The 26,452-nt window shown below is 39.4% G+C and overlaps 1 protein-coding gene and 1 long non-coding RNA gene across 10 annotated transcripts in view; one reads left to right on the plus strand and one right to left on the minus strand.

Moving 5' to 3' along the window:
- LOC144312288 (uncharacterized) overlaps nt 1–17,843 on the minus strand; it is a 98,118-nt gene extending 80,275 nt beyond the window's left edge. For 3 of the 6 annotated variants that reach the window (XR_013377776.1, XR_013377775.1, XR_013377777.1), the window contains exon 1: nt 17,584–17,842. This is a non-coding gene — a long non-coding RNA (uncharacterized LOC144312288). Of the gene's footprint in view, nt 1–17,583 lie in introns of all 6 variants that reach the window. The other 3 variants (XR_013377778.1, XR_013377780.1, XR_013377779.1) reach the window with 3 other exon arrangements.
- A 98-nt stretch (nt 17,844–17,941) lies between these two features.
- Nucleotides 17,942–26,452, plus strand: part of VPS26A (VPS26 retromer complex component A) — a 31,629-nt gene continuing 23,118 nt past the window's right edge. The window contains exons 1-2 of one of the 4 annotated variants that reach the window (XM_077894788.1): nt 17,942–18,089; nt 24,477–24,626. In XM_077894788.1, coding sequence (XP_077750914.1) covers nt 18,087–18,089; nt 24,477–24,626 — 153 coding nt within the window. In that variant the 5' untranslated portion in view covers nt 17,942–18,086. Of the gene's footprint in view, nt 18,090–18,129; nt 18,410–18,617; nt 18,727–24,476; nt 24,627–26,452 lie in introns of those variants that run through there. The other 3 variants (XM_077894790.1, XM_077894787.1, XM_077894789.1) reach the window with 3 other exon arrangements.

The raw sequence follows: 26,452 nt of genomic DNA on the forward strand, positions 1-26,452 counted from the left end.
GTGTTACATCTACAAAAACAATGTACACACTTTAAAAATACTTTATTGCCAAGAAATGTTAACCACTCTCTTTCAGTGAGTCATAATCTTTTTGGTAGTGAAGTGTCTTGCCTTGATGTTGATGCCTGTTGACGGTACAGAATGGTGGTTGCTGAAGATTGGGAGGGTGCAGCAATTTCTTAAAATAAAACAATTTTGCCACAATGATCTACTCCTCCTTTCTTGGATGGTTCTTTGTAGCATGTGATGTTGTTTGATAGCATTTTACCCACAGTAGAACTTCTTTCAAAACTGGAGTCCAGGGCAGCCCCGGTGGCGCAGCGGTTGAGCGCCGCCTGCAGCCCAGGGCATGACCCTGGAGACCCCGGATCGAGTCCCACGTCAGGCTCTCTGCATGGAGCCTGCTTCTCCCTCTGCCTGTGTCTCTGCCTCTCTCTCTCTGCATCTCTATGAATAAATAAATAAAATCTTAAAAAAAAAAAAAACCTGGAGTCCATCCTCTCAAACCCTGCTGCTGCTTTATCAACTGAGTTGATGTAATATTCTAAATCCTTTGTTATCATTTCAAGCATCTTCATAGCATCTTCACCAGGAATAGTTTCCACTTCCAGAAACTTTCTTTGCTCATCAATAAGAAGCAACTCCTCATCTGTTCAAGTTTGGTCATGAGATTGCAGTCATGCAGTCCCATTTCCAGGCTCCATTCCTACTTCTAGTTCTCTTGCTATTTCCACCACATCAGTAGTTACTTCCTCCCCTGGAGTCATGAATCCTTGAAAGTTATCTATGAGGTCAGAATCAACTTCTTCCACAACCCTATTGATGTTGATATTTTGACTACTTCTCATGAGTCATGAATGTTCTTAATGGTATCTAGAATGGTGAATCTTTTACAGAAGGTTTTCAATTTACTTTGTGCAGATTCATCAGATGATCACTATCTATGGTAGCTATAGCCTTAAGATATATATTTCTTTAAATGTTAAGACTTTCAAGTCTAAATGATTCCTTGATCCAGGGTGGTGGGATAGATGTTGTATTTGTAGGCATGAAAATAACATTAGCTTCTTTGTACATCTCCATTAGAGATCTTGGGTGACCTGGTGCATGGTCAATGAGTAGTTACATTTTGAAATACATCTTTTTTTTCTAAGCAAGTAGGTCTCAACAGTGAGCTTAAGATATTCAGTAAACCACGTTGTAAACAGATGTGCTATTATCTAGGGTTTATTCCATTTATAGAGCACAGACAGAGTAGGTTTAACATAATTCTCAAGGGCCCTAGGACTTTTGGAGTGGTAAATGAGAAGCGGCTTCAACTTATAGTCACCAGCTGTATAGCCCCAACAAGAGAATCAGTCTGTGCTGTGAAGCTTTGAAGCCAGGCATTGATTTTTCTCTGGCTATGAAAGTCCTATACAGCATCTTCTTCCAGTAGAAGACTGTTTCGTTTATATTGAAAATCTTTAATTGAGTGTAGCCAGCCACTTTCATGAATTATACCTTAGCTGGATCTTCTGGATAAACTGCTGCACCTTCTACATCAGCACTTGTTCCTCACCTTTTTTTTTTTTTCTTTGAGAGAGAGAGAATGAGAATCTTAAGCAGGCTCCATGCCCTGACTTGAGCCTGACTTGGGGCTTGATCTCACGACCCTGAGTTCATGAGCCTGACTTGGGGCTTGATCTCACGACCCTGAGTTCATGACCTGAGCTGAAATCAAGAGCTAGATGCTTAACTGACTGAACCACCCAGGCAACCCCTCATCTTGCATTTGGATATTATGGAGACAGCTTCTTTCCTTAAACCTTGAGAACCAACCCCTGCTAGTTTCAAACTTTTCTTCTGCAGCTTCCTCCCCTCTCTTGGCCTTCACAGAATTGAAGAGAGTTAGGGCCTTGCTCTGGATTAGGTTTTGGCTTAAGGGAATGTTGTGGCTGGTCTGATCTTCTATCCAGACCACTCAAACTTACTCCATATTCACATAAGGCTACTTTGCTTTCTCCTTTTTTTATATAAACATCTTTTAAAATTTTTTATTTAAATTCATTAACATATATTGTATATATTGTATTATTGGTTTCAGAGGTAGAGGTCAGTGATTCATCAGTGCTCATTACATCATATGTCCTCCTTCATATCCCCTCCCCTCTAGTGACTTCGTTTTCTATGATGAAGTTTCTTATGGTTTGTTTCCCTCTCTGAATACGTCTTGTTTTATTTTTTTCCTCTTTCCCTATGAACCTCTATTTTGTTTCTTAAATTCCACATGAGTGAGATCATATGATAGATTGACTTATTTCACTTAGCATAATATCCTCTAGTTCCAACCACGTTGCAAATGGCAAGATGTCATTTTTGATGGCTGAGTAGTAGTCCATTGTATATATCTATGTCTATATATGTTATCTGTGTCTGTATCTATATCTATATCTATATATGCTACATCTTCTTTGTCCATTTATCTGTTGATGGACATCTGGCTCTTTCCATAGTTTGGCTATTGTGGACATTGCTGCTATAAACATTGGGATGATGCAGGTGTCCCTTCAAATCACTACATTTGTATCTTTGGGGTAAATACCCAGTAGTGCAATTGATGGGTCATAAAGTAGCTCTATTTTCAACTTTTTGAGGAACCTTCATACTGTTTTCCAGGGTGGCTGTACCAGTTTGCATTCTTACCAACAGTTTAAGGGGATATCTCATTGTGGTGGTTTTTTTTTTTTTCTCATTGTGGTTTTGTATTTCCGTGATGCCAAGTGACGAGCATATTTTCATGTGTCTGTTGGCCATTTGTATGTCTTCTTTGGAGATACATCTGTTCATGTCTTCTGCCCATTTCTTGATTGGATTATTTGCTCTTTGGGTGTTGAGTTTGATAAGTTCTTTATAGATTTTGGATACTAGCCCTTTATCTGATATATCACTTGCAAAAATACCTTCTCCCATTCTGTAAGTTGCCTTTTGGTTTTATTGACTGTTTTCTTTACTGTGCCATTTATAGGGCACAGGCAGAGTAGATTTAACATAATTCTTAAGGGCCCTAGGACTTTTGGAGTGGTAAATGAGAACTGGCTTCAACTTAAACTCACCAACTACATAGCCCCTAACAAGAGAATCAGTCGGTGCTGTGAAGCTGAAGCCAGGCATGATATTTGCTGTGGGCTTTTCATATATTCCCTCTATCCCTACACTATGAAAGTTTTTTTTTTTTTTTTACCAACATACAGAATAACACCCAGTGCTCATCCCGTACACCATGAAAGTTTTAATCAACAAAGGATGCTGTACTTTGGCAAATGTTTTTTCTGCATGTATTGAGAGGATCATATGGTTCTTGTTCATTCTTTTATTAATGTAGTATATCTCATTGATTGCTTTGTGGATGTTGAACCACTCTTGCAGCCCAGGAATAAATCCCACATGGTTATGGTGAATAATTCTTTTAATGCACTGTTGGATCCTATTAGCTAGTATCTTGGTGAGAATTTTGGCATCCATGTTCATCAGGGATTTTGGTCTGTAATTCTCCCTTTTGGTGGGGTCTTTGTCTGGTTTTGGGATCAAGGTAATGCTGGCCTCATAGAAAGAGTTTGGAAGTTTTCCTTCCATTTCTTTTTATTTTTTTAAGATTTTATTTATTCATGAGAGAGAGAGAGAGAGAGAGAGAGAGAGAGAGGCAGAGACACAGGCAGAGGAAGAAGCAGGCTCCATGCAGGGAGCCTGACATGGGACTTGATCCTGGGACTCCAGGATCATGCCCTGGGCCAAAGGCAGACACTCAACTCCTGAGCCACCCAGGCGTCTTGCATTTCTATTTTTTGAAACAACTTCAGAAGAATAGGTATTAATTCTTCTTTAAATGTTTGGTAGAATTCCCCTGGGAAGCCATCTGACTCTGGACTCTTGTTTGTTGGGAGATTTTTGATTACTGCTTCAATTTCCTTGCTGGTTATAGGTCTGCTCAGGTTTTCTATTTCTTCCTGTTCCAGTTTTGGTAGCTTATATATCTCTAGGAATGCAACCATTTCTTCCAGATTGTCTAATTTGTTGGTAGTTGCTCATAATATGTTCTTATAATTGTTTGTATTTCTTTGGTGTTGGTTGTGATCTCTTTCATTCATAATTTTATTTATTTGGGTTCTTTATCTTTTCTTTTTGATAAGTCTGGCCAGGGGTTTGTCAATCTTAGCAATTCTTTTAAAGAATCAGCTTGGGCAGCCCGGGTGGCTCAGCAGTTTAGCGCCACCTTCAGCCCAGGGTGTGATCCTGGAGACCTGGAATCGAGTCCCATGTCGGGCTCCCTGCATGGAGCCTGCTTCTCCCTCTACCTGTGTCTCTGCCTCTCTCTCTGTGTCTCTCATGAATAGATAAATAAAATCTTAAAAAAAAAATATAAGTATTGTAGGGGGGTCTGGCGTCTGGCTGGTTTAGTTGGTAGAGCATGATCTCTTGATCTTGGGATTATAAATGGAGCTCAACATTGGGTGAAGAGATTACTTAAAAATAAAATCTTAAAAAAATATGTATTGAAAGCAGTTATAATAAAAGAAAAAAAAAAGAAAAGAACTGTGAGAGGAAATCCTGTGGGCAGAGCTTCAGGTGATGTACCTGGTCATTTACTCTGTGTGGAAAGAGAAGTAGCCCAAGATTGGAATATATAGTTTCATGGGTTGTGGTTAATGTTTTGGTCAGGGGCCTAAGAAAGATAGTATATTGGGAACTAAGAAGTCTGGGGTAGAGGCATGTAAATGGCATAAGGTAAAATACAGTGTGAAAATCTTTGTATCAAATGGTAATGCCCATCAGAAAGCATCCATCATAGAAGAAACATTAAAGAACCAGGTAGCAGAAAGACTTGGGCAAATGTCGGTCAGCTTCTGTCATCAGCTACCCTAACGCTAGCACAGTACATTCATGAAGGAGTAGCCATGATGGGAGGGATAGAGGCTGTGCATGGGCTCCCACTGACCAAGGCTGATCTAGGTACTGATGCTTCCAAGAGTCCCATAAGCTACCAACAGAGCTCACTATTGAGCCACTGATATGGCACCATTCTTCAAGGAGACCTCTGTGGCAGGTTGACTATATTAGGCCCCCTCCATCCTGGAGGGACCACAGATTTGTTCTAATAGAAACAGACATGTATTCTAGGTATGGATTTGCCTTTCTTATCCACAGGGCCTCCAGCAACATCAATATCTAAGGGCTTATAGAATGTTTGATCCACAAACATGATTGCATCAAACCTAGGGACCCACTTTACAGCAAAGAAGTTAGCAGTGGCACATGATTATGGGACCCACTGATTCTATCACATATCACATCTCCTAGATGCCACCAACATAATAGAATGATAATCTGTTGAAGGTACAGCCAAGATACCAGCTTTGATATAATAAACTGAGGCTGGGATGCCAACTTCCAGGATGCAGTATACATGCTAACTCAATAAACTTTATATTGTGCTGGGTCCATAATATGTAGATTACATGGTTCCAGGAAACAATATGTGGAAATAGGATAGGACGTACTTAACATCAAACCCACTTGGGGAATTTGTGCTTCCTATCCCTGTAACTCTGTGTTTTGCAGATTTTGATGTTACAGTTCCTTATGGGAAACTTCTTTACCAGGGGACATAATAAGAATCCTACTGAACTTTAAGCTATGGCTGTCATCTTTCAGGTACCTTCTGATTCTGCACAGGTGTTGATCCTAAGAACACCCCCTGGTAAATGTCCTCTGTAAGTTGGCTTCTCATAGAACCCAACTTCTGGGAATTATCTTTATAGCATTTTACTTTTAGTGACAGTTGTTAAGTTATACCCTGATCTTTCCATTAATAAATCTGTGATTGTTTAACAGGAACTTTGTGAGTTTTTATGTTCAGTAGGGTGTTACTGTAATGAGACCTATTTTTTGGCTCCTATAACTAGTATAGCAGAGGGGAAAAAAAGGCATGTTTTAGAAAATACACATACTGATTTGAGTTTTCTATTTAAGTGTTATGTTTTACACATTAAAAAAAAGATTTATTTATTCATTAGAGACACAGAGAGAGACGCAGAGACAAAGGCAGAGGGAGAAGAAGGCTCCCTGCAGGGAGCCTGATATGGGACTTGATCCCAGGACCCCAGGGTCATGACCTGAGCCAAAGGAGATGCTCAACCATTGAGTCACCCAGGTACTCCCTGTTTTACACATTTGAAGAAAGAATATAGTTTAATTTTTTTTGTAGTTTCAAGTTTTTATTTAAATTCCAGTTAGTTAACATCCCGTGTAATATTGGCTGCAGGTATAGAATTTAGTGATTCATCACTTATATACAACACCCAGTGCTCATAACAAGTGCCCTCCTTCATACCCATCACCCATTTAACCCATCCCTAGCCTAGCTTGATTTTTATTTTAAAAATGACACTTTCATGGAGAAAGATCTTATACTTGCCACAAAGGGAATGTAGACTATTTCTATCTTTGGAGAGAGAATTAGATCACATGAAAAAGTATAAGCTTTAGAATTGCAAAGTCCTGGCTCAAATATCAATTTCACTCTTGATTAGCTTTGTAGCTCAAGGCAAGTTACTTAATTTTGCTAAGCTTGTCCAGGGAGGGCAATGTAGTGAAGGGGTTAATTGTGTGGACTCTGAGGACAGATTACCTGGATTCAAAACTCTGTCACTTACCAACTAGGTAAGCTTAGATGAATTACTTAGCCTCTTCATACCTAGTTTCCTCTTTAAAATGAAGATAATGATAGTGCCTCCCTTACAGGTTTATTGAGAAGATTAAATAAATGTATGTAAAGTGCTCAGAACAATGTTATTGAGTAAGTGATCAATAAACCTAGGTTATTATCATTATCTATACTATAGGGTAACAATATTTGCCCATAGGGTTGTGGTAAAGATCAAATGAGGCATTAGCTCAGTGCCTGGCACATAGTAAGCCCCTAAAACAATTATAATCACGAAAACATGTGTTACAGCTATTTCATAAGATTAAAGATCCCATCTATGTGCCAGGTACTGTGCTAGGTCCTGGGATACAGGGGGAAACAAAGACACAAGATAGCCTTTGTCCTTGAGCTTAGAGTCTAACAGAGATTGAATGAGAATGAATGTGTTAGTCTTGCCTGGCACAAACGAAGGTAGGTAGGTAGAAGTAAAAATTCTCAGGCACGTTAAGAAAAATGGGACCCATGCAGGTTTTTTCTAATTCTCTTTTACCTTTTGGATTTTATTTGTCAATAATTTATCATAATTATGGGGCTTTTTGAAGGGAGAGGAGTTAGGGTTTCTTCTAATTTGTATTTTTGACTAATTAATTCATGGTCACTTTTTCTCATATTATATAATCGACAAAACCTACAAAGGATCAAGGGAACAGGAATAAATAAATAGTTGAGTACTCACAATGGAGGCACCTGGGTGGCTCAGTTCATTAAACATCTGACTCTTGATTTTGGCTTAGGTCATGATCTCAGGGTCATGAGACTGAGCACCTCATCGGGCTCTGTGCTCAGTGTGGAGTCTGCTTGAATTCTCTCCTACCTTCCTCCCCCCTCCCTCTCTAAATAAATAAATAAATAAATAAATAAATAAAATCTTAAAAAAAGAGTACTTACAATGTAGAAGGGGAAGCACATAAATAGCTATAATACATTTTACATTATATTTTTTCAAATCTATAATAATTACAAACAAAAAGATGCAAAAGAGAATGATTGATTTTGCAAAAGGTTTTTTGTCTCCATTCCCTCAGCATGTAGTCTGTTTTAGCATTTGAGTCACTGCTTAAAATATTAATACAATTGATCTTTCACAACTCTATTTGTCTTCTTAGGTTAATACTAACCCAGAGTTTCTCAGCTTTAGCATTATTGACATTTTGGACAGGATGCTTCTTTGTTGTAGGGGGCTGTCCTGTGCTTGCAAGATTTTTTTTTTTTTTTTTTTTTTTGTGCTTGCAAGATGTTTAGCAGCATTTCTGATCTCAGTAGTGCTCCTACAGACCTGACAATCAAAAATGTCTTCAGATATTGACTAATGCCCATTAGGGAGAAATACTCCTCCTTGAGAACCACTGCACTAAACCAATGATTATTTTTGGACTTAAGTCTTATCAGTTATATTTCCAGCTTATAATGGTATAGTATGATTACTTATCATTGGTCCATAGAAACTTGGAACTTTACTATCACAATCATGAAGCTATTTGGTATGTGATTTGTTACAGAGGAAATTATCTCAGTAATTTATGCACAAATCTATATCTTAAATGTTTATATGTTGATTACTGGATGTTTTATTTCTTTATCTTCACAAGGACAAAATGCCAATAAAATGACCCTTTCAGAGAATAAGAAAGAGCTCTTGGGAATTAAAAATAAAATAGTATCTTTTAGTTAACTATTGCTGTTAATAAATTACCTCAAAACTTATTGGTTTAAAACAATAAACTTTAATTATTTCACAGTTTTTATGGATCAGATCTGGGAATGGATTACCTAGATAGTTCTGGTCTAGACTCCTGGGTGGGGGATGTCTTCTCATAAGATTGCAGTTAGGATGTTAGCTTTGGTAGCAGTCATCTGAAGACCTCACTGGGGTGGGAAGATCATCTTTCCAAGATAGTTCACTCACATAGCTGGAAAGTTAGTGCTAGGTGTTCACGGGAGGCCTCCATCTCTCACTATGTGGACCTCTCTATTGGGTTACATGATATGGCTGCTGACTTTTCTTAGAGTGAATGATCCAGAAGAGAGCAAAACAAAAGCAGCCTTGCAAGTCACACACTACCACTTCCCCCTTTTTGTGTTGGGCATACAGATCAACCTTGAAGAATTTGAGAAGGGACTACACAGATGTATGGTTTTTTGGAGGCCATCTTAGAAGCTGGCTACCATAAAACAGCAATAAAAAAATTATAAGTGTTGGAACATAAAATTGGGGAAAATCACCTAGAAAAGAGAACACGACGACAACGACCACCACCACCACCACCACCACCAACCACCAGATAGGAGGAAAATAGGAAAGAAAAAATATGAAAATGAAACAATCACTCCATTAAGCCCAATATATGATTAATAGAAGATCCAGGAAAAGAGGACAGAAAATAGATGAGAGGAAATCATCAAAGAAATTTAGCAAGGTTGCAAGATACAAGTCAATATAGAAAATCATACACATGCATAAACACACACACGCATTAAAGAATTAGAAAATGAAAATTTAAAATTCCACTTAAAATAGTATCAAAAATATAAATGCTTAAGGCTAAATTTAACAAAAGATGTGCAAGGATCCTGGAGACCCGGGATCGAATCCCACGTCGGGCTCCCTGCATGGAGCCTGCTTCTCCCTCTGCCTGTGTCTCTGCCTCTCTCTCTCACTGCATGCCTATCATAAATAAATAAAAAAATTAAAAAAAAAAAAAAAAAGATGTGCAAGACTTCTACACTGGAAACTAAAAAATATGGCTGAGAGAAATTAGAGAAGACTCAAATAGAGAAGTAAACCACGCTTACGGATTGGAAAGCTCAGTATTGTTAAGATGTCAATTTCCACCAAACTGAGCTATCAATCTCAATAACAATCATAGCAGGCTTTTTTTTTTAAGAGGTGGATTAATAATTCAAACATTTATGAGGAAATACAAAGAACTTAACCAAAGCATTCTAGAAAAGAACTAAGTTGTAGTAATTATACTTCCTTACTTCAAGGCTTACTATAAAGCTATAGTAATCCAGACAATGTAGTATTGCATAAACGTAGATAGATCAATGAAACAGAATAAAAACTTGAGAAATAGATTCATAATTATATATTCAACAGATTTTATTCTAAGTTGAGAAAAAATATATATTTTTTGTATTTTAATCATTTATTCATGAGAGACACACAGAGAGAGGCAGAGACACAGGCAGAGCGAGAAGCAGGCTCCACGCAGGAAGCCCAGTATGGGACTCAATCCCGGGATCCTGGGATCACACCCTGAGCCAAAGCCAGACGCCCAACCGCTGAGCCACCCAGATGTCCTGAGAAAAACTATTTTTATTCTCAGTATACTTTAGATTTTTTTTTCATTCTTTTGGTGTATTTGTACTTGGTTCTTTTTACTTAGCTTTGGTTGTCAACTCTGCAAACAGTTGCTCCTTTACACTGTCACAGTTATTAATAGGACTTTTTAGTCTTCATGAATTTCAATAAGTGCTTATTTTTCTTTTAAGTGGTTCCTGGTAGGTAGATAAAAACTTAGATTATCTTTTCCCCTAATAATTTTTTTAAAGATTTTATTCATTTATTCATGAGAGAGAGAGAGAGAGAGAGGCAGAGACATAGGCTCCATGCAGGGAGCCCGACGTAGGACTTGATCCCAGGTCTCTAGGATCAGGCCCTGGGTCGAAGGCGGTGCTAAACCGCTGAGCCATCCCGGCTGCCCCCCCACTCCCCCAATACTTTTTTACCTAAATCTAGTACTATTGTTTATGAAAGTCAATGCTTATAAGTTAGTCACATTTTCCCCATCTTTTTTTTCCCCCCCAAAGGGCAAATTTAGTGATGTCACAGTCCTTGCCTGTCAAAACACTACTTCTTTTTTTTTTTTTTTTAAAACACTACTTCTTAGCATCTAACTTTAACATTCTGATTTGCCAAATAGGTAGATGGGTAAATAGATAAATAACTTGCTTGACAGTTCTGTTGCTCCTTGCATTTATTACAGTAGCACAGTTACTGGGTTTTGATCAGTAGGACAAGTCATTAGTATAAATTGGCCTCTGGTGTGACCTTCTTTTCCAGCTTTATTTATTTATTTATTTATTTATCTATCTATTTATTTATTTATTTATTTGCCAGCTCTTATTTATACTTGGCTTCTCCAGTATTTCTTTGCTGCTGCTACTTTTCTTTCATTGATTCTCTTTGATGTGTTGATATTCAGGCCTCCAGACAAGAGTAGGTGGGAACCAGAATAGCAGTCAAGATAACAGGCAAATCTAAGGGTTTTTTAAAAAGATTTTATTTATTTATTTATGAGAGACACACACAGAGAGAGAGAGAGAGAGAGAGAGAGAGAGGCAGAGACATAGGCAGAGGGAGAAGCAGGTTCCACGCAGGGAGCCCAACGTGGGACTCAATCCCGGGACCCCAGGATCACGCCCTGGGCCAAAGGCAGACGCTAAACCACTGAGCCACCCCTGCGTTCCCAAATCTAAGTTAAAAAAAAAAATCGCCTTCCTCTTTTATTAATAACGTGTTATTTCATGAAGATCTGCATTATCTCTTAATGGTTTTCTTATCACAACTCAATGAAAATATTAGTACAGTTACAAATATACTAATACCTGATATGGCTTTAAAATAGCTTTTAGAAATTTAGAAATCACTGGACCCCATCCAGGTTCTATCTGATTTTTTTTAAAGATTTTATTTATTCATGAGAGACAGAGAGAGAGAGAGGCAGAGACACAGGCAGAGGGAGAAGCAGGCTCCATGCAGGGAGCCCGACGTGGGACTTGATCCCGGGACTCCAGGATCACACCCTGAGCCAAAGGCAGACGCTTAACCGCTAAGCCACACAGGCATCCCCTCTATCTGACTTATTAAATGTGCTTTGACTAGTGTCTTATTTACTACTGTCAAGTGGGTAGGCTAGAAGTTAAAAAGAACTGGAGTCAGGACATCAGCTGTTTTACAGTAAACAGTTGTATAGTCTTTTAATCCTAATAAAAGAGTTGGATTAGTTGATCTCCAAGTAGTCCAACAGCTATAATTAAAAAATAAGTTAACATATTTATTGTGGGCTTACTGGGTTTTTGGTAATGCAGTTGGCCACAGGTATGGGATGAAGTTGTAGCTTTTGGTACTTTCCCTAAGTCTAGTGGGGAAGACAGACTATTCTAAGGCAATAAACAAGAGTCCTCCATTGGAATGGAGATGGAAGATAGTTCTCCTCAAGGTTGTGAATGGACACAGGCTAAATCAGGAAATACTGCTTTAAAATTCTGACCCTAAAAAAATAAATAAAAAAAATAAAATTCTGACCCTACAATCATCCTTGGATCTAGAGAGGAGAGCAACATCTTTAGATCTCCTTATTATAGTCAGCTGTTCTCTAACTGCTCTTCATCCTGTATTACTGTTCCTGTCATTCACTAAGCTTCAATTATGCTGTCTTTCCATTCCTGGAAAGAACAAACTTTTTTCCTAGCTCAGGACCTTAGCATTCACTGTTCTGCCTGGGATGGACCCCTCCTTTCAGATTTCAGTTTAAATGTCACTTTCCCATCACCGTATCTAAAAATAGCTCTTTTCCAGTCATGTCACCATGTTTATTTTTTTTATTTTTTTTGTCACCATGTTTATTTCTTTTTATTTCACCATGTTTCTTCTAATTGAAAATATTATATTTAATTACTTGTTTATTGACCATTTCCTACACTAGGATATAAGATTCTTGGGGACAAGAACAACTTCCTCCTCCTCCTTCCTCCTCTTCTTCTTTTCTAATTATCTCCATAGCCTAAAACAACACCTGCCATTTAGTGAGCACTCAATAAGTATATGTTTAATAAACAAACATTTGGATCCTTGTCTGGATCCCAGAATCCAAATATCTATCTCCAGGAAATACTCTCAGTTATTTGATAGAGGAATATATATAAATATATGATCTAGAAGGAGAAAACCTAACACATTCCTTCTCCTTAAGTTTATCTTTGCTGTCTTAGATTAAAAGTTTCATTTATTTTTGTTTCATTTATCTATATTTAACACTGATTTGAGGATCAACAATAACAGAAATGAACTTTAAAACAAATATAAAAAGGGACGCCTGAGTGGCTCACTGGTTGAGTGTCTGCCTTTGGCTCAGGGCATAACCCAGGGATCTGGGATCGAGTCCCACATTGGACTCCTTCCAGGAAGCCTGCTTCTCCCTCTGCCTGTGTCTCTGCCTCTTTCTCTCTCTCTCTGTGAGTCTCTCATGAATAAATAAAATCTTAAAAAAATATAAAAATGTTGTCTTACTCCATTCAATAGGAATTTTATATGCAAAGGAACACATTTAACCAGTATAGGGCCAACCCGCAAGTCATGATTTTTACAGAAATTTCTGCTTTATAAATTTGGTTTAGGATTTTTATAGTTAAGTTGATGAAGGGTATTGGCATGCAGTATTCTTTGCTGTAATGTCCTTGTTAGATTTTGATATTAGAGTTATGGTGGCCTCAGAAAAGGAGTTGGCAAGTGTTCTCTCCTCGTATATTCTCTTAAAAAGTTTGTATAAACAGCTTGGTGTTATTTCCTCCTTACATTTTGGTAGAACTCATCAGTGAATTCTATAGCCTAGAGGAGTTTTGGAGTGGGAAGATTTCTGTTCAATAAAATTTACTGTTCAATTTCATTGAAATAAGACCGTTCAGATTTTGTATTTCCTTTTTTTCCCAATATTTTATTTATTCATTTGACAGAGCAAGAGAGAGTGAGAGAGAGCACAAGCATGGGGACTGGCAGGCTGTGGGGAGAGGGAGAAGCAGACTCCCTGTGGAGCAGGGAGCCTGATGCGGGGCTCGATACCACCACCCCAGGATCATGACCTACGCTGAAGGCAGATGCCCAACTGCCTGAGCCACCCAGGAGCCCCTCTTATGCTCATTTCAAAAAGTTTTTTTTTAAAGATCCTTTTATTTATTTGAGAGAGAGACAGAGAGAGAGAGAAGGCACACAAGTGGAGGGAGGGGCAGAGTGAATCTTCAAGCAGTCTCCCCATGGAGCATGGAGCCCAACGTGGGGATTGATTCCATAACCCATGAGATCACGACCTGAGCGGAAGCCAAGAGCCGGATGCTTAACTGACTGAGTTACCCAGGCACCCCTCAAAAAGCTGTTTTAATGGAAAGTGTCCATTTCCCCTAAGTTGTCAAACTTATTGGCATAAAAGTTGTTCATATATTTCCCTATTATCCTTTTGATGTCTGTAGGATTTGAAGTGATGTCTTCTTTTTCATTCCTAATACTGTTAATTTACCTTTTTTCTTATTTTCTTGATTAGTATTGCCAGAGGCTTATCCACTTTATTAATCTTTTCTTTTTTTTAAAAAATTTTTTATTTATTCATGAGAGACAGAGAGAGGCAGAGACATAGGCAGGGGGAGAAGCACGCTCACTGCCAGGAGCCTGATGTGGGACTCGATCCCAGGACCCTGGGATCACAACCTGACGCTCAACCACTGAGCCACAGGTGCCTTATTACTCTTTTCAAAGAACCAACTATTGGCTCTTTCCCTAAGCAGCCTGGGGTGACCTCTGAAAATGGCTCACTATTTGGTCAACCCAGAAAACCCTACAAAATCATGTAAATCAAGAGGTTCAAATCTTCGTGTTCATTTTAAGAACACAGATGAAACTGCCCAGGCCATCAAGGGTATGCATATCTGAAAATCCACCAACCATCCGAAAGATGTCACTTTGCAGAAGCAGTGTGTGCCATTCCATCGCTACAAGATGGAGTTGGTAGGTGTGTCCAGGCCAAACAGTGGGGCTGGACACAGGGTCAGTGGCCCAAGATGAGTATAAAATTTTTATTACACATGCTTAAAAATGCAGACAGTAATTCTGAACTTAAAGGTTTAGATGTAGATTCTCTAGTCACTAAGCACATCCAGGTGAACAAAGCCCCTAGGATATGGTGTAGAATTTACAGGGCTCATGGCTGGATTAACCCATACATGAGCTCTTCCTGCCACATCATCTGATCCTTACTGAAAAAGAGCAGATTGTTCATAAACCAGAAGGGGAGGTTGCACTGACGAAAAAGATATCCTAGAAGAAACTGAAGAAACAAAAACTTATGGTCTGGGAGTAAATTCTGTGTAGAATATACGCAATCCCCCCCCAAAAAACCCCAACTACTGGATTCCTTGATCTTCTCTATTGCTTGCCTATTTCCATTCCATTGACTTTTTAAAAAGATTTTATTTATTTGAGAGAGAGTGAGAGTGAGAGAGATTTCAGAGGGAAGGGAGAAGCAGACTCACCCCTGAGCAGGGAGCCCAATGCAGGGCTTGATCCCAGGACCCTCAGATCATGACCTGGGCCAAAGGCAGACACCCAACTGATGAGCCACCCAGGTGCCCCTATTCCATTAACTTCTGTTCTTCCTCCTCTCAGAGTTTATTTTTTATTGTAGTAAAGAGCACATACAATTTACCACCTTAACCATTTTTAAGTGTACACTTCAGTAGTGGTTTATTATATTCACATTGTTTGTGAAACAGATCTCCATCTGGCAAATCTGAAACTCTGTATCCATTAAATAGTAACTCCCCTTTCCCGCTTCCCCCAGCTTCTGGTAACCACCATTCTATTTTCTGTGTCTATGAATTTGGCTTAGATACCTCATATAAGTGGAATCATATGGTATTTGTCTTTTTTGTGACTGGCCCATTTCATTTAGCACAGTGTTTATGTTGCAGCATGTGACAAGATTTCCTTCCTTTTTAAGATGGATGAATATTCCATTTTCCTGTTCATGGACATTTGGGTTGCTTCTACCTCTTGGGTATTATGAATGAACGTGAATGTTTATATGTGCTATGAATGTGAATATGCAAATATTTCTGAGACCTTACTTTCAATTCTTTTGGATATATATACTCAAAAGTGAGATTGCTGGGTCATGACATTCCCTATTCTCAATTTTTTGAAGAGCCTTCAGGCTGTTTTCCATAGGGGGCTCACCATTTTTGCAATCCCACCAACAGTGCACAAAGGTTCCAATTTCTCCATATCCTCACCCATACTTGCTATTTTTGTTTTTGTTAATAGTAATCATCCTAATAGGTGTGAGATGCTACCTTGTGGTTTGATTTGCATTTATCTGAAAGGTGTATTTTTATATGCTTACTGGACATTTGTATTATCATCTTTGGAGAAATGTTTGTTCAAGTCCTTTGCCTATTGTTTAACTGGGTTATTATTATTTTTTTTGAGTTGTAGTCATTCTTCATACATTTTAGATGTTAAGGGCATGTTAAGTTGTAGGGGTAACTTAAAAATTCTGGATATCTTATCAGATATATGATTTACAAATATTTTCTCTCATTCCATAGGTTTCTCTTCCACTCTGTTGTGTCCTTTGATGCAAAAAAGTTTTTAAGTTTGATACCATTCCATTTTTCTATCTTTGCTTTTGTCACCTGTCCTATGTGCCATTTTTGTTGCTTTTGGTGTCGTATTCAAGAAATCATTGTCAAGTCCAAAGAAGATTTTTCTCCTACAAGTTTTATAGTTTTAGATCTTAAACCCATTTTGAGTAAATTTTTGTATATAGCGTAAGATAAAGATCCAACTTCATTCTTTTGCAAGTGGATATCCAGTTTTCCCAATGCCATTTGTTGAAGAGACTGTCGTTTCCCCATTGATTTGTCATGGCACTTACCCATGTGAGGGCTTTAAAAATTTTTTTTTTTAATTTTAAAGAAGTTTTAAGTTCACAGCAAAGTTGAATATCCCCTGCTTCCCTGCACATGCTAGTATCATTTTATTTCTTGATGTGAACTTATACTGCCGAGTTTAAAGCTCTTCTTTTCAAATATATGCATTTAAAGCTACAGATCTCCCTGTAATCACTACTTCAGCTCTATGCCATAAGTTATATGTTGTATTATAATTTTGTTAGTTCAAACTATTTTTAAATTTCCACTGATGTCTTCTTTGACACAGAGGTTTTGAATTATGTTGCTTAGTTACCACATATTTGTGCATTTTCTATTTTTTTTGTTATCTCTAGGTGAATTCTACTGTAGACACCATGCTCTAATTTTTATTTTTTAAGATGTTTAATTTATTTATAAGAGATACAGAGGGAGGGGCAGACACATAGGCAGAGAGAGAAGCAGACTCCCTCCGGGGAGCCCGATGTGGGACTCATCCCGAGACTCGGATCAGATAACCTGAGCCGAAGGCAGACGCTCAACCACTGAGCCACCCAGTCGTTCGGCTTTTTAAAATTTTATACTTGCTTTATGGCCCTGACTCACAAACCTGATTTTGTTTTGCTACGATGGTGAGTTCAGATGATCATTTTTCTTTTTTTCTGCTTTGGTCAGTATACACTGTGGTGGTTCCACACTGCTTTTAAAGAACGATAAAATAAAAAAATAATAATAAAAAAGAAAAAAATAAAAATAAATAAAACCCCCCTGAAAACTGCATCCCATTTCCCTGGAGGGCTCCAGGCTTACACCACAGGGCTGGGATGCGGTCAAGGCCGGAGCACCTGCTAGCGGCACCACCTGCCGTCGGAAGCCGCCGAAGCCGCCCCGCCCCCGCCCGCCCCCTCCCCGTCGCAGGCCTGCAGCGCTCAGGTGGCTGGGTTGCGAGCTATCCGCGTACTTTACAAAGCAGCGGATGTGGCACCCTCACATTTTCCCCACTGGGCGGCTCTTCAGAGGCTATAAAGCTAGCAAGTTCTCAAAACCCAGCAGCTCTCAGCGGGAGAGGGAGCTGGGTAGGGTTCCAGAAAGATGGAAGCAGAATGGCTCATCCCTGCACTTAAGGGAGCACGTACCTTGCGAGGCCGAAGGAAGCAGCGCCTCGGGTAACCGCGCGCCTTCGCCGGGACCGCCCCGTAGCCCGCCCGGGGAGAGCGCCTCCGGGACAAACGCTCCCTCCCCCGGCCTCTCCCAGTGACTCCAACTTGCACTGGGCGGGGCGCCCCCCCGTGACGGAAGGGAAGGCGGGGCGAGCCCGGGGAGCCTGCGTCGCGCAGGCCCCTCCCACTTGACGGCGCCGCGGCGGCCCCGCCTCCTCGGCCGCGGGGTGGGGCGCGAGGCCCCGCCCCCAAACCGCCTCTCCTCGAGGGCCAGGCTGGCCGTGGGGCGGGGCAAGCGGCCGCGAGGGGACTGGAGCCGGCGGAGGCAAGGCAGGGAAAGGAAGGGAGGGGTCACGTGCGGCCGGCGGCTCGGGGTCACGTGACGGGCGCCGGGGAGGAGGGAGTCTGGACCGGGAGTTCTCCTGAGGGAAGCGGAGCGAAGTGGTGGGGACGCGGCGGCGGCGGCGGCGGCGCTGACAATGGTGAGTGCGCGGCGGCCCGCGCGCTCGCCTGCAGCCCTGGCCCCAGAGCGCGCGGCGGGCCGGCCAACGGCGGGCTCGGTGTCGCGGGTGCGGCGGGGCGCCGGCTTAGGCCTGGCTGGCCGCCGCGGGGTCGGGGAAGGGCGGGCGGGCGGCGCCGCCGCCTGTTCCCGGTCTCGCCGAGGCCCGAGCACCTGCGGGCGGCGGCGCGCTCTCCGGGCATGTCGGAGCCTCTCCCCGCCTTCCTCGAGCGGCTGTGGGGGCCCTGGCTGGGCCCTCGGACCCCGCCTCTGCGGGGGCGCCGCGCCGCCTCCCCTTCCAAGGTAGCCCGACCCCGCTCCTTCCGGGCGGCCCCGCTTCCCTTCAGGTGGAGCGACCCGGGGGCCCCCAGTTCCGGGCTGCGGGCACGGCCTGGGGCACGCCTCTCCGGCGTGTCACGAGATTGATACAACTCCGGGTTTTCGCCTTGTTTTTTTTTTTTTTTTTTTTTTTCTCTCTCTGGTGACATTTCTGCGATATCTTTGACCCCAGTTCAGCCTTGAGGTTGACACTTGTAGAACGGGAGCGGAAAAGGAAAAGGACATTGAAGTGGGGACGTCTTCAAATGAAAAGACACTGGTTTTGTGCCCGCTGCTTTAAGGTTTGGCTCTCCTTTCCTTCCCTAAGCCATTTTCTAGAAACTTACCGCTTTGGGATGTTGAAATGGCCTGGGGAAGAGAGAAGGGAGGGACGTCCGAGGACTCTAACCAGTCAGTGGGGCACGGTGCGCTTAGCTCTGCGTGCTGGCCGGCGGCTCTAGGCTGGATCTCGTTGGGCTCACTCCATGGTTTTGATTTAGCGAGCATACGTTGGGCGCCTACTGTGTGCTCCTGCGACTGTCAGCCTCCCCAGAGCTCACCAGTTCAGTAAACTGCTTGAGACTTTGGGCCGAAGATGAAGCTAGGTTTATTTAAAAAAAAAAACTGTTTTGAGTAAATACATTTTAAACTCAGAAGGCGTGTTGATTTGATTAAAAATCAGAAAAGTAAAGACAGGCATATCCCTTCTTAAACTTGGGGCCTCTTTTTTTTCATGCAGCAAATAATTACTTAGACGTATTCAAGGGCCACTAGCAAAACTGAAACAGCCCTTGCTGTCTTGCAGCTTACAATCTAGAGGGAGGTAAACATCTCTTTGTGTAATTATTTAACGTGGAAATTAACAGCTGTGCTAAACCTAACCAGGAAGTATTGAGAGACCTTGCCCAGCCAGGGAGTTAGGGAAGTCTTCTTTAATTGAATACGATTTGCCAAGAAGACTCAAAAGGCTTTCCCATCTTTTGTTTATTTTAAAAATTACTGCTTTTAATGAGTTTTTGGATTAGTTTAAGAGCACTTTAGTTACTCATCAAACCAAATTGTAAAGCTTAATAATGCTGAAATGGGCATAAATGTAATCTATGTGTGGAAATCTGCTGTTTCATTGCTTGTGTAAATTTTGAGAGCCTCCTCTTCCACTCACCTTGAGTTGCATTTCTTTACATCCACTGGAAGTAGTGAGATTTCTTGAGTGTGAGCTAGAAAGTTTGTGGACTTTTAACATACCCACGTGTAATTTTGCTGGATGGTAATGCTCAATACAGGATTACGAATTATATGAAAAATCTTAAATTAACCCAAAGGTGGTGCCGGGGTTATGCCACAAGTAGAAAACCGTAAAAACAATGCTGTCATCTTTTAACAGTCATACATATTTGCAGCTTAGTTACTTAAAGTCTACCTGAGTTTTGACTTCTGCATTATTGTCTAATGATGCTCCTGAAAATCTCTCATTATGTATGCTCCCGTGAAGATGTCTTTGCCAGAACTGGGTAGTCTTTCGCTTTAAAGTGTCTCTCTTGTAATTTCAGCAGAAGTTTGTGCTAATGTATCCTAACCTTTACAATTTTCATTCCTTTCTGCCTCCTACTAGTCTTTACTATTCTGTCAATTATGTATTTTGTTTCCTCTTTACATATCACAAGAATTATAATTTGTGAGTAAGTAAAAGATTTTAATTTTATGACTTTTTGTTTGAAATGACAGAAGCACATCTTGCAATAAAAACTTAAAAAGCAGCACTTTGGGTAGAGAAATCTTTTTCTTTCAACTCCTTCTAGAAGGAAAACAAAAAAGACAAACTTTTTTCTCAGATATTTTTCGGTCATTTGCTTATTAAATGTAAGACATGAACAGTTTTCTGTGGCTTTTGGTAAGACTTGTTCATTTTTCATGTATCCTCGTGTGAAAAACTGGATGTTAACCTGGTGCTAAATTCTAATGGTGGTGTTAACCTTGTTAAAGTATTGTGGCTTATTAGTCAATGTATCATGTGTGTGCCGTAACTAGACTTTTTAAAATAGCTTCTGATCTCTCCCCATCTTAGTGTTTTGATTGTGTTGAAAAGTAAGTCTATTTTTAAATTTTTGGTTATGAAATGCTTCGTGCATACAGAAAGTAATAGAAGATAGCACATAGCTTTCACATTTTTTAACGTCTAGTAATTTTTCATTTTTACTGATGGTGTCAAAATAAGACTGTTCAATTGTGTTATTAATTGTGAAGTTTTATAAGACTTGAGTCTCTTTTACATCACTTTATTTATTTATTTAAAAAAGATTTTATTCATGAGAGACTAAGAGAGAGAGAGAGAGAGGCAGAAGCAGGCTCCATGGAGGGAGCCTGATGCGGAACTCGATCCCGGGTCCCCGGGATCACGCCCTGGGCCAAAGGCAGACGCTCAACCACTGAGCCACCTGGACTGCCCGGCATCACTTTATTTAGTGGCAATTTTGGTTTTGTTATTTTTGATTACTTGATCTTTTTTTTTTTCATTTTTTAAAAAGATTTTATTTATTTATTCATGAGACACAGCGAGAGAGAGGCAGAGACACAGGCAGAGGGAGAAGCAGGCTCCATGCAGGGAGCCTGACGTGGGACTCGATTCCGGGACTCCAGGATCACGCCCTGGGCCCAAGGCAGGCGCTAAACCTCTGAGCCACCCAGGGATCCCCTACTTGATCTTTTAATATCAGCTTTCAAATCCTAAGTTCAGCTCTGTGTGTTAAGTATCCATAAGTGGAAAAAGTTACCATAATATTTTCTTTTATCCATGGAACAATTTTTAGTTTTCAAATCTCATTTCTCCCAGAAGCAGCTCTGGGATGTATTAAGGGGGAGTGAGAAAATTAAATTTTGTTTTCCTTCTTCTATTTTATATCTTAAATGAGGCTCTTGTCTTCTACCCTTTTATAATCGCTCTTCCCACAGCAACTTCCCCCCACCCTGACTGGCTCTGTAGTTTGTACATGGTTGATAATTGGTAAATATCAGCAGCCTGATTTTGAGCTGTACATTCTCATATCTGTAACCTTTACGAAAAAATAGACCTTTTTGTGCAAGCTTTGAGTTTAAAACTTGAAAGTATGAAAGCTAACTGGGTACAGTAAATGTGATTTTTTTTTTTCCACAAGAAGTTCAGGATAATTTTCTGATTAAAATCAAATTTTCTGGTTAAAATTGACTTTGTTATTTGTTATGTTACCAGGAAAGATTAAAACATATCGAAAGGGGAAAAATGCTCTTTGTGTCTTTGTAGTATGTCAGAAGTATGAATCTGGCATTTCTTTGAGTTGATTCTTGAAATTATAATCTTTCTGTTAATATAAGATTAATAATAACAAAAAAAAAAAGCAAGCTCAGAATTTAGGAAAACGCTGTCTTTGATGGCAGTATCACTGTGTAGACCTACAGAGTTTTAAGAGGATCATTAGCTTGCTTGATGTTACTCTGCCAACTTAGGACAAAACTGAGGCTTGATGCAAGTTCCTTGCTCTAGACTTAGCTACTGCACCAAAGCTAATTTTCTGGGGGAGGTCTAGTCTTTTCAGATATTTCTGATTTAACTCATTTCTTTTGTGTATCCTTTTTTTTTTTTTTGTTAGGACAGTATGTGTTTTTTTCAAAATCAATTTAACTTTCAAAAGATATTTGAGTGCTTTCTACTACATACCACATACTATCCCTAGCTATTATGTCTTCAGTGATGAACAAAAGATGTATCTATCCTCATGGAGTTTACAGTTGAGTCAGGAATTCAGGTATTGAATAAGTACACGTCTATAACAATTGGTGAAGTAATAAAACTACATGGTGTTGTGAAGCCTAAATTTGGAGACACTAGTTTCAATTTAGGAAGGTACAGAAGGCCTCTTTATGGAAATGAGTCAGGCTGAGTCTCAGAGGATGAATTAGTTAGGTTAAGGATACTTGGTCTAGGATGAGAAGGAACCTGTCAAATTTGATTAACTTGGATAATTTGAGGCTGGTGTGGCTGGAGAGATGGATAGAGCCAGATACATGTAAGCCACGTTAGGGAGTACAGTGTGTGTCTTTGTGTCTGTGTGTTTTTGTGTACATGAGCACTTGCACACATGTGTGTTTAAAATAACATTGAAGTACAGAAAAATGCACAAATAAGTGTAAAACTTGATGTATTTTCACAAAATGAGCAAACCTGTGTGTGAAGCGCTCAGATAAAAACAATGTAATTAGCACCCCAGAAACTCTGTGCTTTCTAACCACTTCCTGACTTCTAATGCTATAATGTATATTACATGTTCTTGGCTTTTTATTTTTTATTTTTATTTTTATTTTTTTAAAGATTTTATTTATTTATTCATGATAGTCACACAGAGAGAGACAGAGAGGCAGAGACACAGGCAGAGGGAGAAGCAGGCTCCATGCTGGGAGCCCGATGTGGGATTCGATCCTGGGTCTCCAGGATCACGCCCCGGGCCAAAGGCAGGCGCCAAACCGCTGCGCCACCCAGGGATCCCTATTCTTGGCTTTTTAATAAATGGAATTATATAGTGTGTGTGAGAGCCATTCTTATCTATAGTTGTGTTTTACTCCTTTGTGTACTGTATAGAAAATAAAATATTTTTTTAGAATAAGATTTATCCATTCTCTCTCTCTTTTTTTTTTTTTTTTTTTTTGTATCCATTCTCTTGATGGATATTTGGATTGTTTCCTATTTGAGGCTTTGTGAACAATGATTAACATTCTTATATTAACATTCTTATATTTGCTTCTATTTCATGTGGGTAAGAGTTTCTCTTTAGAATAGATCTAATCTATGGGTGTAATTGTTGGGTCATGGGATATGTCTCTCTTTAGTTTTACTGGGTAATGCCAACTGTTGTTCTAAAGTAGTTCGAATTTGTACTCTTACCAGCCCATTGAAGGATTTTAAGCAGAGAATATGATCAGATTTATGTTTTTAACAGATTACTATGGTTGTGTAGGGCAGACTAAGAAGGGATGTAGGATGATAGGATAGGAGATTGTTAATGGAAATTTTAATAAAGGCTGGAAGATGAGCTTTCTATAGTGACAAAAATGATACACAATTATATCTGATATTGGAATTGCTAATGGATTGTATATTATAATCAACTGATGTGTTTTGGCATTCAAGCAATTGATCTTTGCCCCTTATGTTTCTGTCCTATTCAGCATTTACATAACAAGGCATATGCATTTTTTTTGGAAAAATTAATAGAAACTTAGTCTCCTCCATTAGAGTCAGTTTTATTCCAAGGATTTATACAATGTAACACATCCTGTTCAGACCTGTAAAGCAGTACATTTTATAGTAAGCAGTATGTTATAATAATTCATTTGGATTTGTACAAGTAATTTGGATTGTATGAGTTTGGCTTTATGAAATAACAGCATAGAAGTATAACTGAAGGTAACTTTTCAAATCTAGATGTTAATTAACTTTTTAGATTACTGGTGTATAGTAATTGATTATTTATAGTGGTTACCTATGGAAATGATTGAAATTATAGCATGTTTATTTTTTTAAAAGATTTTATTTATCTGACAGAACACAAGCGGGGAGGGGGGGAAGCAGCAGGCAGAGGGAGAGGGAAGGGGAGAGGGAGAAGCAGACTCCCTGCTGAGTAGGGAGCCCAATGCAGGGCTTGATCTCAGGATCATGACCTGAGCTGAAGGCAGACACTTAACCTACTGAGCCATCCAGGTGTCCCTGAAATTATAGCATGTTTAAATTTTAGTTTTCTTTTTGTCTTTTTAAAAACTGTGGTAAAAAACATACAATATGAATTTGTTCTCTTAACACATTTTAGTGTACAGTACAGTATTAGTTGTATGTACATTGTTATACTAAATTTGTTTAGTTTTGATGTAAAATTTGATGTAAGTTCTTATTTCTGTGTTGGACTTACAGATTTGTTTAACTGTAGGTCATAGATAATTAGACTTGAAATGTGGTGGTACAAAATGTGGTGGTACAAAATGTGGTGTCTGACAAAACATAATTATGAGCATTTTCCTTTTATTTCAGAGTTTTCTTGGAGGCTTTTTTGGACCCATTTGTGAGATTGATGTTGTCCTTAATGATGGGGAAACCAGAAAAATGGCTGAAATGAAAACTGAAGATGGCAAAGTAGAAAAACACTATCTTTTCTATGATGGAGAATCCGTTTCAGGAAAGGTAAATCTTTTGCTTGTGAGAAGTATCTAGTTGTAGGATATTAGAATTATCAAAGTTGTCTGTGCTGTTTCTAAATTTGAATGATTTTGTTAGAGGTGGAAGGTTTTTTGGGGGGCGAGGGTTAGCTAAAATCCTTGATTCATTAGAACCTCTACAGGAAAGACTCTTAAAACTGGAAGGCTTACAGAGGCAAGGTCTAAAATTGCAAGCAGAATTTTATGTTTGTGACTATGGACCTATTTTGCTTCAGTTTCTCCAGTAGGGCTGTGATTCATTGAGTTTGTTTTTCTTTTTACATTAAGTTGGGTTAGAGAGATTGAGGATAATTCTTTAGCATACCTTTAAATGTTTCTTTCTCATTCTTTATACTTTATCTCTCTATCCTACTACCATTCTGTCTGTTGATCTCATTTCTTGGTACTCTATAGACGACTTAGTGTACATTTGGAATGTATCTATACATGGTAAGGTATATTTGTGATTCCTTTTGTAAGGTTTCACTTTTACACCTTTTCCTTATTGATTGATGTATAAAAACAATCTTATACCTTAGCGACTATGATTAATACTCATTAATCATAATTTTTTTTAAGTAGGCTCCACGGCAAACATGGGGCTTGAACTCATGACCCTGACTAATATTAAGAGTTGAGTCTGTAAGGGTGCCTGGATGGCTCAGTTGGTTGGGCAACCAACTCTTGATCCCAGCTGAGGTCTTGATCTTGGGGTCACGAGTTCAAGTGTTGGGTGAATGCCTGAATATGGAGCTTCCTTTATTATTTTTTAAAGATTTTATTTATTCATGAGACACAGAGAGAGGCAGAGACACAGGTAGAGAGAGAAGCAGGCTCCATGCAGGGAGCCCAATGTGGGACTCTATCCTGGGACTCCATCCTGGCACTTCAGGATCACGCCCTGGGCCAGAGGCAGGTACTCAACCACTGAGCCATGCAGTTGTCCCTGGAGCTTACTTTAAAAAAAAAAAAAAAAAAAAAAAAAAAAAAGTAATGTGCTCTACTGACTGAGCTAGTCAAGGTACCCCTTTTAGGTTGTTTTTAAGTCTAGTAGGGAACACTCATTGTCTGGTTATCTGGGTAGTTAGGAGTTTGTGGCTGATGTTTATAGGACAAATAAAGGAAGATGGAATGTTTAAGGGGAATAAAGCTACTTCAGTGTGGTTTATAAAAAAAATAGTGGGCCTTTAGATTACATTTATCATCTTTTATAGATAAATATTTTCTTTTGCTCAAAAGGTACTCTACCTGGAATCTGATTATTTATTGGCCTGAGATTTTTTTCATTTTTAACCTTCTTATTGTAAAATAAAACACATATTGAAAACCACAAAACAAATAATCATAAGACATATCTTCTTGTAATCACCATTCAAGTAAAGAAGGAGAATTTTGCCAGCTACGCCTGTGTCTGATCCAAACATAGCCTCTTCCTTTTTAAAGAAACTACTATGCTGGCTTTTATAATAATAAAATTCTTCGTGTCTCTTGTTGAGTCTTGCTCCCTTAAAAATATTGATACAGCTTTTTAAATATCTTTTAATCTCGAATTTTCTCTTCATGCCTTTCTTATACTTTGAAGAACGTGGGAGACTTGAACTGTAGAGTTCTCTGTGATTGCATACTCATGATACGGTTATTGACTATAAGTTGGTAGATGTATCTAGAAGCTTGATCAGAGTCAAATTCAGTTCTTCTGGCAAGAGTATATGTGGTGGTATGTTTTTGTTTTTTTTATCAGAGGGGTACATGATGTTTGATTTTCTCTCCTTTGCAAGTGATGTAGCTGCTGTTAATATTGATTCCTGGCAT

This window comes from Canis aureus, chromosome 4 (assembly GCF_053574225.1).
Source record: "Canis aureus isolate CA01 chromosome 4, VMU_Caureus_v.1.0, whole genome shotgun sequence".
NCBI lineage: Eukaryota > Metazoa > Chordata > Mammalia > Carnivora > Canidae > Canis > Canis aureus.